The 12,706-nt window shown below is 39.9% G+C and overlaps 1 protein-coding gene across 2 annotated transcripts in view; it reads left to right on the forward strand.

The window, feature by feature from the left end:
* Positions 1-12,706, forward strand: part of CTNNA2 (catenin alpha 2) — a 519,842-nt gene that overhangs the window by 475,681 nt on the left and 31,455 nt on the right. For both annotated transcript variants that reach the window (XM_063335103.1, XM_063335102.1), the window contains 3 exons: positions 1,038-1,219; positions 7,577-7,682; positions 10,728-10,862. In XM_063335103.1, the coding sequence (XP_063191173.1) occupies positions 1,038-1,219; positions 7,577-7,682; positions 10,728-10,862 (423 nt within the window). The remainder of the gene's footprint in view (positions 1-1,037; positions 1,220-7,576; positions 7,683-10,727; positions 10,863-12,706) is intronic.

The following is a 12,706-nucleotide window of genomic DNA, read 5'->3' on the forward strand; positions in this document are numbered from 1 at the left end:
ATTTATTTATGAGCTTGACTTACACTGCATTTTTCTTGGAAAGAATAATATGCTAACATTTGAAACTGCTGAGTTACATTGATAAGGCCTAATTAAAACTCATGTGTTGAATTTTAATTTGATTAACTTGCAAATTTCTCATTTTCTGATCTACTGTTTATAACCTTTTTTAATCTCCATTTTGGAAAAGGTCAATTATGAATTTTTAAAAGCCAAGAGCATTTTAAGAATATGTAGAGAAAGACTTCAGCTGATTGAAAGTGACATAAACAAGACAAAATGTAATGACACTTAAATATGTGTCACACCCCATTAAATACATAACGTGGTCTTCAGAACCCCTAAAGCCAAATAGTAGCTCATCTTGGAAAGCATTATTGGAAGTGTCCATTTGATCTTCAAAAGTAATTATCATAATTTTGTAGGGTTTTCTTTTTTTCTTTTTTTTTCTTTGGGGGGGTAGGGCGGGGAACTTTTTCTGCTTTGTTGATAATGTTGAGGCAGATTAGTATTAACCTGTTTAGTGCCTTTTTGCATATCTTTGAAGAGACAATTAGACCACTAAATATTGAAAGGTACATTAATTACAATTCACTTCAAATGTATTATCTTGCATGTCATAGCTTATTATAGCATTGGGTTAAGCAGAAAACATCTTCTGACAGAGAATGAGGCTGGGAGAGATACTGGCAATGCATTCTGCCTTTTTCCCATAGATATCATTCATTTTGGTCTTCCTAAAAGTTAATATTTAACAGGATTTTTCTTTAATCTTCCTGTGTTGACTGCTGAATAGTCTGTGTATCATGGCATCACATATATAATTTTTAAATTCTTGAAGGCATAAGAAGAGTTATAAACATCCTGTGAATTTGGTTTTGCCTGTCCTAAAAGAAATCAAAGGTCTACTGGATTTTGCTTGGCATCTTCAACTCCCATAAAAAGAAACTAGAAGTTGGGTGTACCATTTGGACCACTGGAAATGTATAGTTTCTAGCTCCCTTTTTAATGTCAAACTTCTCCCATTTTTTCTCCAGGCTATCATGGCTCAGCTTCCCCAGGAGGAGAAGGCTAAGATTGCCGAGCAGGTAGAGATATTCCACCAAGAAAAGAGCAAACTGGATGCAGAGGTGGCCAAGTGGGATGACAGTGGTAATGACATCATTGTGTTGGCGAAGCAGATGTGCATGATTATGATGGAAATGACAGACTTTACTAGGTAAGGACAAAATAACCTGTGCTGAGGACTTCTTCAGACATCCTGCCTCTTTCCTTTTCCTTGCAATTTATAACCTATTGAGATGATGTGCTGTGTTTGGGGGGATGCAAAGCCAGGTAACACACACCATACGTAGTGGGATGTGTTGTACAGTTCTCTATACATGACTGCTCTGGATATTTCTCCAGATGGGATTAATCACATGAAGTTTTTGTCCTATTTGTGAATATGTTTTGTTTGCAGATCATCTTGAATTTCAGCAGCAAAGATAGTCTGTGACCTTACAGACACTCAACTGACATTTCGTTTAGTACCCATCTAAATGCATGTGCCTCTCTGAACTTTCAACATTTCAACACAATTTGTGTCAATCAAAAATAATGGAAAAACTATTTATATCATAACTATTTATATAATTTTGAACACCCAAATGAAATGAAACTGTTTTGATCTAATACTCTATTGGAGCCTGTCAGTAATGATTTTTTTTTTTTTGCTTTCATTTCTTTTTTCTATTGATGTGTTCTTTTCTAATTGCAAAGCATCAAAAGGCCATTCATTAATGATATCATATAAACAGAATTATTTTGTTTAAAGATAGTCATATTGGTAATCACACCAGGGAGAACATTTTACAAGACTCTTTGAATTACAGGTCACCATAATAAATTAAATTTTTTACAGTGTTTATTTTTTATGGGACTTCAAAAGTTTAAATGGTATTTATCAAAATGTGATTAGACAAAACTGGACAAAACTCTTTGTTTTTCTTCAAAATTAAAATAAGGCATCCATTTATTCACCTCACTGAGATGCTCAAATAGATTTCTTAATCTCCAGCTGATCACATGCCTTGTGTCTGGAGCCTGCAACCTATTTCAGAGGAGACAGCCTCTGCGTTGTCGATACGGGGTTCGCATGTACCTTATAGATAGACAGATAGAGGGTGAGGGGGTGTATAAATACCATAAATTTGCAAATGACTTCACTATTTGTACTTGCATAGTTAGTTAATTGGTAATAGGCAACAGCAAATATTTTATCCATTTAAAATTTAATTATCCATATAGAAAGTTTACTTGCTTTAATACCTTACTACTATACTTCTTTCCAAGTAATTATTCTCTCAGTTTTTTTGGTTTTCTCTCAGTTTGTGCTTTTACAACTAATTTTTTTTTTGCAGTAGACTCACCACCCCTGTATACAGGATCTTACAGGCAGACAGTGAGGAGCTGGAGAGTAGAAGTCTAAGGGCAATGAAGAAAGATTTCAGGGCCTTGGGACAGCTTGTCAAGGGTTCGTGAGCACAAATTGTGTTCTCCTCTGCCCTTCCAGTTTTGGGGACTGACGAATGGGTGAACAAGAAAATCGGACAGACCAACACCGGGCTCCAAAACTGGTGCTACAAGCAGGGCTCTGAGTTCAGTGATCACAGTTTGATCTGCAGGACACCGGGCCTGCTTGCTAAGAATGGGAAAACCCTATCCCAAAAGGGGAAAATGGTACTAGGCCAAGACTTAGTAAGGCTTATGGACAGGGCTTTAAATTAGTATCGAAGGGGGAAGGGGATAAAACCAGGCCCACTAGTAATGAGCGTAGGGATAAAGGGCCAAGGATGGGGGTGAAATCGGTAGCCCAGCTGAAGTACATCTACACGAATGCACGTAACATGGGCAACAAATGGGATGATCTGGAAGCCATTGTGCAGCAGGACAGCTATGATGTAGTTGCCGTCACGGAAACGTGGTGGGATGACTGTCATGACTGGAATGCTGCGATGAATGGCTATAAGCTATAGGCAAGGAAGGAGAGGCAGGGGTGTCGCTCTGTACATTAGGGAATGTTTTGATTGTATAGAGCTAGATTCCAATGGTGATAAAGTCAAGTGTTTATGGGTAAGGTTGAAGGGAAATAAGGGAGATGTTGTGCTGGGGGTGTGCTATAGACCACCCAACCAGGATGAGGACACAGATGAAGTATTCTATAAGTGTCTGGCTGAAGTCTCACAATCGCCAGCCCTTGTTCTTGTTGGGGACTTCAACCTGCCGGGTATCTGCTGGAAATATAACACAGCAGAGAGCAAGCAGGCTAGGAGGTTCCTCGAGTGGCTGGAAGGTAACTTCCTGACACAACTGGTAGGTGAGCCTACAAGGGGAGGTGCCTCACTAGACCTACTGTTCACAAACAGAGAAGGACTAGTGGGAGATGTGGTGGTCGGAGGTCGCCTTGGGTTTAGCGATCATGAAATGGTCAAGTTTTCAATACGTAGGGATGAAAGGAGGGGGGGTTAGCAAAACCTCCACCTTGGACTTCTGGAGGGCGGACTTTGGCCTGTTCAGGACACTAGTTGAGAGAGTCCCTTGGGAGATAGTCCTGAAGGGCAAAGGGGTCCAGGAAGGCTGGACGCTCTTCAAGAAGGAAATCTTAAAGGCCCAGGAGCAGGCTGTCCCCAAGTGTCACAAGTCTAAAGGGTGGGGAAAATGGCCAGTCTGGATGAATAAGGAACTTCGCATGGGACTTAGGAATAAAAGGAGGGTTTACCACCTTTGGAAGAAGGGACAGGCAACTCAGGAGGAGTACAGAGATCTCGTTAGGTTATACAGAGAGAAAATTAGGAAGGCAAAAGCCCAGCTGGAGCTCAACTTGGCCACTAACATTAAGGACAACAAAAAAAAGCTTGTATAAATACATCAACAAAAAGAGAGTGAGGAAGAATCTCCATCCCTTACTGGATGCTGGGGGGGAAAGTTGCAACCAACGACGAGGAGAAGGCTGAGATACTTAATGCCTTCTTTGCCTCCGTCTTCAATAGTCAGACCAGCTATCCCCAGGGTGTTCAGTCTCCTGCGCTGGAAGATAAGAATGGAGAGCAGAACAACCCACCCATAATCCAGGAGGAAGTAGTCAACGATCTGCTTCTGCACCTAGACACACATAAGTCTATGGGGACAGACGGGATTCACCTAAGAGTACTCAGGGAGCTGGCGGGAGAGCTCACCAAGCCTCTCTCCATCATTTATCAACAATCCTGGTCAACAGGGGAGGTGCCAGATGACTGGAGGGTGGCTAATGTGACGCCCATCTACAAGAAGGGTCGGAAGGAGGATCCGGGGAATTACAGGCCTGTCAGCCTGACCTTGGTACCAGGAAAGATCATGGAGAGGATCATCTTGAGTGAGCTCTCATGGCAAGTTCAGGGCAGCCAAGAGATCAGAGCCAACCAGCATGGGTTTAGGAAAGGGAGGTCCTGCCTAACCAACCTGATCTCTTTCTATGACCATGTGACCCACCTTCCGGATGTGGGGAAGGCTGTGGACGTTGTCTATCTGGACTTTGGTAAGGCCTTTGACACCGTCCCCCACAGCATTCTCCTGGAGAAGCTGGCGAATCATGGCATAGACAACTGTACTCTTCGCTGGGTTAAAAACTGGCTGGGTGGCCGTGCCCAGAGAGTTGTGATTAATGGGGTGAAATCCTCTTGGTGGCCAGTCACCAGTGGTGTCCCTCAGGGCTCAGTTTTGGGGCTGATTTTGTTTAATATCTTTATCAGTGATCTGGATGAGGGGATTGAGTGCACCCTCAGTAAGTTTGCAGACGACACCAAACTAGGTGGGAGTGTTGATCTGCTTGAGGGTAGGAAGGCTCTGCAGACGGACCTGGACAGGCTGGATTGATGGGCCAAGGCCAACTGTATGAGCTTCAATAAGGCCAAGTGCCGGGTCCTGCACTTTGGTCACAACAACCCCAAGCAACGCAGGCTTGCATTGCTTACAAGCAAGGCTACAGGCTTAAAAGCAAGTTACAGGCTTGGGGAAGAGTGGCTGGAAAGCTGCCCAGCAGAAAAGGACCTGGGGGTGCTGGTGGATGGCCAGCTTAACATGAGCCAGCAGTGTGCCCAGGTGGCCAAGAAGGCCAGCAGCATTCTGGCTTGTATCAGGAATAACGTGGCCAGCAGGAGTAGGGAAGTGATCGTGCCTCTGTACTCGGCACTGGTGAGGCCTCACCTCGAGTACTGTGTTCAGTTCTGGGCCCCTCTGTAGAAGAGAGACATTGAAGTGCTGGAGCGTGTCCAGAGGAGAGCTACCAGGCTGGTGAGGGGTCTGGAGACCAGGTCATATGAGGAGAGGCTGAGGGAGCTGGGCATGCTTAGTTTGGAGAAGAGGAGGCTGAGGGGAGACCTCATTGCCCTCTACAACTACCTGAAAGGAGGTTGGAGAGAGGTGGGTGTTGGCCTCTTCTCCCAGGTGAATAATGACAGGACCAGAGGAAATGGTCTGAAGCTGCGGCAGGGGAGGTTTAGATTAGATATTAGGAAGAATTACTTTACTGAAAGAGTGGTCAGGCACTGGAACAGCCTGCCCAGGGAGGTGGTTGAGTCACCATCCCTAGAGGTGTTTAAGAAACGTCTAGATGTGGCACTTAAGGGCATGCTCTAGTGGCAGAGATTGTAGGTTGTTTGGTTGGACTTGATGATCTCAAAGGTCCTTTCCAACCATGAAGATTCTATGATTCTATGATACCAAATGACAGTGTAGAAACTCCTGTGAAGGGTGATATTTTAGAGTAATCTTAACTACTTTCATATTTGTATTGTCTCTGGGTCTCTGATGCTTCTGCCCAAAAACAGAGTGAAAAACTGTCCAAAAAATGCCATCATTTCATGGAAGGAAGAAATAATTTTCTAAAGCAGCTGCGCAGAATATGAACATGTTCTGCAACCTCCCGGACAACCTTTGAAACATTGAACATCAAATTGAAAGTTTTGTAATTACATTTTCTACCATCAAACGAACAGAACTAATATGAGAATGAGAGAAAACTACTGTCACATTTGAAGTAAATTAAAAAAATAAAATCAAAGTGCACCTCTGTCTACATCAGATTCAATAAAAAACTTGTTTAATATATTCCATTAAAACAGAACAAAGCATTTCACACCTTTTTGGTTGACTGTAACCTCAGCAGTGTTAAAATAGAATAATTTTTCAAATGCATGGAGTTTGTGACAATGAGATCTACTGATGTAATTAATGTAGAAGCATATGAGGTCACTATGAAGGATTTTTGCTACAGTTTAAGTTCAACAGAAGTGGGATACCTGTATTTCAATATCTGTTTAACGTGGAAATGAAAGTATGGAAAGAAGATAAAAATGGAAATATGTTTCCGTATGTTATTCTTGGCATTAGAGATGAAAAAAATGCAAAAATGGTACTATGTTGTGCTTAGAAAAAATGCCTTCAGTTTTAGTAAAAAAAAAAAAAAAGCTTGATCATATTATGATTTTCCATCAGTCTTACCTGAAGCTGTATTGTCTTCACATAGTTTAAAAAAAAAAAAAGGAAAATCAGCTTGCTTCCAACTCATTCTCAGGACCCGTAGCAAATTTGGTATTAGAAACAGGATTAAAGTTTTGAGTCTGAAGGAAACTTAGAAAAGTCTGCAGTGACTTTTACTTTTTGTGGATAGACATTTTGGTAACTTTAATGACTAAAATTAGAGTTTTGTGCGTCACCTTAAAAGTATAGTGAAAACTCATAGAATCACAGAATAGTTTGGGTTGGAAGGCAACTTTAAAGGTCATCTAGTCCAACCCCTCTGCCAGGAGCAGGGACAGCTTCAAGTAGATCGAGTTTCTCAGAGCCCCGTCCAACCTGACCTTAAGTGCTTCCAGAGTCGGGGCATGTACTGCCTCTCAGGGCAACCTGTTCCACCGTTTCACCGCCGTCATCGTAAAAAAATTCTTCTTTATATCTAGTTTAAATCTACCTTCTTTTAGTTTAAAACCATTACCCCTTGTCCTATCGCAACAAGGAGTAACGGTCAAAGATCAGTCTTAAAGCTAATTATACATGTTTTAAGCATATTATATGCTTATATAATTATATGTTTTAATTGTAACATTTAAGTGAAACGTAAGGATTCTGCTTCACGTATCTTTGTTTTCTGACAAAAAACTTGTAAAAATATTTTCTAAAATATGACGTTCTTGCTCTAGACGTGACAGGCTTAACATTTAGCACTGGCTTAGGAATAACACAATTTTAAAATAGTTGTGTATTCCAGAAAGAATGTTGGCTTAATGAGCACTTAAAAATGCATATACTATTAAGTATAGCTCATGTGCTTGAAGGTGCCATCAGACTAAATTGCTAGTAAAGCAATTTTTAAGAGAGACAAAATATACCAAACCGATTTTCTAATCAAGCTGTATATAAAGTAGTTAAAATGTGAAATTGTAATAAATTGAGAAGTTATTTGTGTCACTATTTTAAAACAAAACACTAAACAGGGTCACTAAAACTGTTGCCTTTCATGATTTATTTAGATTGTGCGTAATTGTATTGTATTTCACAGAGGTAAAGGCCCCCTGAAGAATACATCAGATGTCATTAATGCAGCCAAGAAGATTGCAGAGGCAGGATCAAGGATGGACAAATTGGCACGGGCAGTAGCTGATCAGGTAACAATAAAAATAAGCAGAAATATAATGTAAACTCTATTAATAAGTTGTCTTTTGCAGGAAAAGGTTATCTTTACTTGGCAGAAAACTACCTATTAAAAGTCACTGCCTGGATACCCACTGAGTATAAGTTGTTTCTCCTATACCAATCAGCTTGGGTTTTACAGTACAGGAAAGTCATAAATGACTCTCTCTAAACCTCAGAAATGCTTGAATTGTTCCACAGTCTCACTTCTGGGCCCAGGTGATTGTATTAGAATTAGACTGATATATTTGCTGTCATGAAAGCAGTAGAGAATTGGATGCCCTCTTACCTAGCCATATGCCTAAGAATCCTTGTATTCTTTTCAGCTCATTCTTCCTGCAATTTCCCTTGATATGGCACTTTTCCTTTTCAAGATTCCCTGACTTCCTTTCTTCTGCTTTGCATCAGAGTATTGTGCCTTCACCTTACAGCCCCCTGCTCCCTGTTTTAGGATCAGTGTCCTCAGTCCCATTGCCAAATTCATGCCACAACTGGAAAGATGAACTTGCTATATGCAGCCCCTTTCTTTCAGATTGTATTATCTATCCATCTGGAGAACAAGAAGCAGCATCATATTAAAAGTCATGAGTCAAATTTCAAGCCCATGTTCTAAGTAGCTAATTTTAGATTTAGGCAAATTAAATTTGACCATTTTTCCTGTAAGCATCCTTTTTTCCCCTTCCTATTTTTTCTTTGCTTCTTTCCTTTCATTGTCATCAGTAGAAATTTTGCTGGAAGTGGGAACTGATAACTTCTTTGCCTCTAGTCTTTCCCTTCAAAATAAGTACTCCTTTTCTTCTTCAAGTAAGCATGTAATAGTGTGTAACACATCCCGCCAGGGAATATGGGCGACAGTGGCAAGAAACACGAAGTAGCCCATTTTCCTATAACCTCAGAAATTTTGGGTTTAGGTTTTCTTCATTGTCAGCAACATTTTTGCTGTAGTTAACCCATTGCAGTCCTTCAAACATAGCATCGGTTCATTTTAGCGTAAGAACGAAGAAATCCATCTGTCAGCTGATGAAATTCCTAGTCTATGATATTTGCAGAGATGAAGTATTTTAAAGAAAGAAACACAAAAGACTTGCTATGCTTAGAGTACATTGGCTTGAGACACATTTTAAATTTCAGAAGACTGTAACATGCACACTTTAATAATAAACAGTAAAATCACTAAGAGAATGAAGTGTTTGTTTTAGTGCTTGCGCTTTAATGATATTTTACAGAACTTTGGAGACACTCATGCAATATAAACTTTTTATGGACAGTTGCATTTTTAATTACTGTTTTAATGAGAGAGATCTTACATTTTCATTCGCTCCAAGGTACTTTTATTTAAAGCCTTGTCAGCTCTCTAGAAGTATTGCTTTAAAGTTCGTTTCTTTCAGTTCATAGACTTCAAGAATAGAGTAAATATTTCTGTATTAAATTGTCACCGGTAGGGAGAAGAGGTCTCTTAGGGACTCATGCCTGAAAGATGTGGCAACTGTCTGAGAAAGAGAGGCATTATAGCATTGCCATAAGTATAGAGCAGATTAAACCTCTCAGCCATGGTGAACCTCCAGCTTTGTTTTTTGTTAGTTTTAAAGGGAGAGGAAAAGCAAAGTGACTGCTTTCAGGGTTATAGATGGCAGTATATGCAACTACTTCACTGCAAACATATTCTGTGCCAGCATTAGCAGTTGGGGCTAGAGCAATCATCTCAAGTCTGAGATTGTGATGCTGTTGAGTGATGTGTGTTTAATTCTTGTTTTGTGCTCTGGTAATATTTTGTAAAAATTGAGCATAAACTTGGTAAGATGCTAAAAAGACATATTCAGAATCTTTGCTCCCCAAGCTATGCATTCAAAGAACATTGTCAATCAGACTTTGTTGGGCAGCCCCAAAGAGTATTTATTGGAGACATGCTGTTAGCAATGGACACTTTTAGCAATGTTTCATCAAAGTGCATTACTGAGGTCTGTTCTCTTGAGGCAAGACTTTGAATATTAACTACAAGAGTGTTGTCTATTATGCTGTTGATAGTGTGGGGGATGATGCCGTTTCTATTAAGAGTCCCAAAGACTATGAATAAATTGTACTTGTGATTTTTCTAGTTACATTGATTATAAAACCTTCACTGACTCTACCACGTTTGACCTAATGTAATTCATATCAAAGCACATTTGAGATGCACGGCACACAAAATGGTAACAGGGCTGTAGATAGCCTTCCCTCTAGTATGAAGAGGTATCCCTATCCATTAGACATTCAGAGGGACCAACTTATTTCATTGTGTTCTTGAGAAGGGCTGCAATACTGATGTCATCTGCTGAGACACTCTGTACTATGTCAGTTAGACTTCAGTAAATAATTTCCTTCTGGCACAGATTAAGGTACTTATGCATTAACAACAAGCTTGCTAAACCTGTCAATATCAGACCCAAGCAGCCTCTCCTCTGCATCTTGTGTCCTTAGCATGTCAAGTAAGGGGCCTGCCTTCTACCAAGTGTGAAGCAGAGCTGTCCTCTGAAGGTCTGCACAAATGCCAAGGAAGCTGGCAAGACAGTCAAGAGTTGGCATTGGAGTGGATGTAATCAGTCAGGACCGGGTTTATCTGGACTTTAAGTGGTCCATGTTGCATCCTAACCTGGACCCCCAGAAAGCAACTTGGAGTTTCAGGTCAAACTTGGTCTTTTGGCTGCTCAATAGGTTCTTCTGTTCTGTACAAACAGATATCACAAGTGAACCTCCCCCACAATCGTAGTGATCATATTATTTTAATTGTTTTTCATTAGTGGCTGACAGAGAGGTTTCCTCTTTTTACAAAGAGGCATAGTGCATCTTCAGGTTGCAAGTCATAAGTCTTGAATTAAATGAAAGGTAGAGTTTAAATTTTCACATTTCATCAGGTATCCCATGTAAAGACAAGGTGGAATGGATCCGCATAATACACACACATTGCCTCTATCTCCTCTGATTACCTCTCTATAATTATATAAACTCAGCCACATCTAATCAAGTATTTCTGTTGTCTGTAGTGCCCCGACTCAGCCTGCAAACAGGATCTGCTAGCCTACCTTCAACGCATTGCCCTCTACTGCCACCAACTCAATATCTGCAGCAAGGTGAAGGCAGAAGTTCAGAACCTGGGAGGAGAACTTATTGTATCAGGGGTAAGCTGGTATTTGTATTTAGCCATTTATGTTTCCCATGTAGCACTTGAAAGAGAGCATTTTTGATGGCAATAATGTACGAAACAAAAATACAGTGATTCATAAGCAAGCTTTTTAAAATGTTATCGCCATTATTCCAGACCTTACAATAACTTGCGTAGAGCAATTTGATTTTCCAATTACCCTTTGTTTATACTAACCTTGTAAAATCTTCATTCTTCAAAAAGAAAAGTAATTTCATAGCCTAGAAAGTCGTTGCCAGGCTGTGAATATTGTAATTATTTGGAGTTTTTGTATATTTGCTTATTATAAATCTTTCCTTTGTTAGTACTGGTAATTTCCTTCCTCTGTGCAGAAGCCAGCTCTGTATGAAGTGCATATTGTTAAGATGGTGATGACTAATGGGATTTCATTCACTCAGGTTCCAATGCACACTAGGTTTAGCAAAAACTCTGGAAGGCCAGCAAAATATTTTAATTTTTGATGCATGTGCTGTTTTCGAATACTATTGGCAAGCACAATGATTATATATGCTAATTACCATCCAGTTATTTCAGTTATTTTCAATGAAAGCTACAAACCTTTTACAAACAATCTTTTTTAGAAATAAAGTCAGGAATGTGCAACAGTAGTAATATTATAAACAATGATTTTTTACATTTTTAAACTATTTTTTTGTTCCTTCTCCTAATGTTGCACTCTGTGCTTCTGGGAGTTTATTAGAACCAAGCAGTAGTAATTGCTGCTTTACATGATTTTCTTGTTTTGTTATTTTAACTAATCCACCCTAGAATTAGCCCCATGACACCTATGGTACCTTCTAACTCAAATACAGACCCTATGTATGTAAATGTATGTGTTTCACTCTCATGAGTGTGTTTTCAAAATGATGGTGATTTATGACACCCAAGATAATTGAAACGAGATCGTTTTCAAATGCAGTTTTGAAAAGCACCCTTTCATTGTTTAAGCCCAATCAAGTACGAAGATTCTCAGGACAACTAACTTGTGCCCTTCATTTCATCCATAAGATTCCCCAGTGAAATCACTGGCCTTCCTCAAGCATATCAGAAGTCAGAGCGAATTTTCCCAACTACATAACATTCTGGTTTTTGCAAAGCACTACAGAAGGTCTTAAACATTTACCAGGCTTTCTTGGATCAAACATTCTGAAGTCATATACGCAATCCTAAAAGGAGCTGCTTAAAAGTTCCTGTGTCTGTCCTGCAATTGGTCTTCACTTCTTGACATATGTACATATGTAATTTTAATACCTTGATCTTCCCACAGCAATGAAAAGATCCTCTTCCATTTTCCTGACATTAATGGAGTAATCTGTCCTTGTGTCACTGACAGCTATGCTGCATAGTAAATGCTATGATCTTTTCTTACCTTCTGCCATTGGGTCCAGCTTTTCATACCCATTGACTTGTCATATTCATCTATCTATAACAATTACCCAAATCAGTGCTTCTACTAGCTTGGCTTTTGTGATTGTGTGTGTTTCTTTTCCAAGTCTCTTTATTCAGTCTATGTGGATGCTGAATAAGCCATTGTGAATCTCTAACATCTATTTGTTAACTGGAACATCACCATCCGTTGTGAAATTTAAGTGGCCGAACCGCTTGACTTCATTGTTTCCAGTCTGGCATTGTTAGCATCTGCTGCTTACCAGGCTTCATCACCATTGTGTTTCTGTTTGGTTGGGTTTATACAGTCAGTTGCAGGCAAAGGCAAAACTAGCTTCAACCACAGAAATTATTTGGGTCTATTCTAAAGACTCAGTAGCACTAACATACAGAAAATTTTAAGATTGCCCTGCTTGCTTCTTCTGCCGTTGCTCT

Source organism: Chroicocephalus ridibundus, chromosome 5, assembly GCF_963924245.1.
Source record: "Chroicocephalus ridibundus chromosome 5, bChrRid1.1, whole genome shotgun sequence".
NCBI classification, from domain to species: domain Eukaryota; kingdom Metazoa; phylum Chordata; class Aves; order Charadriiformes; family Laridae; genus Chroicocephalus; species Chroicocephalus ridibundus.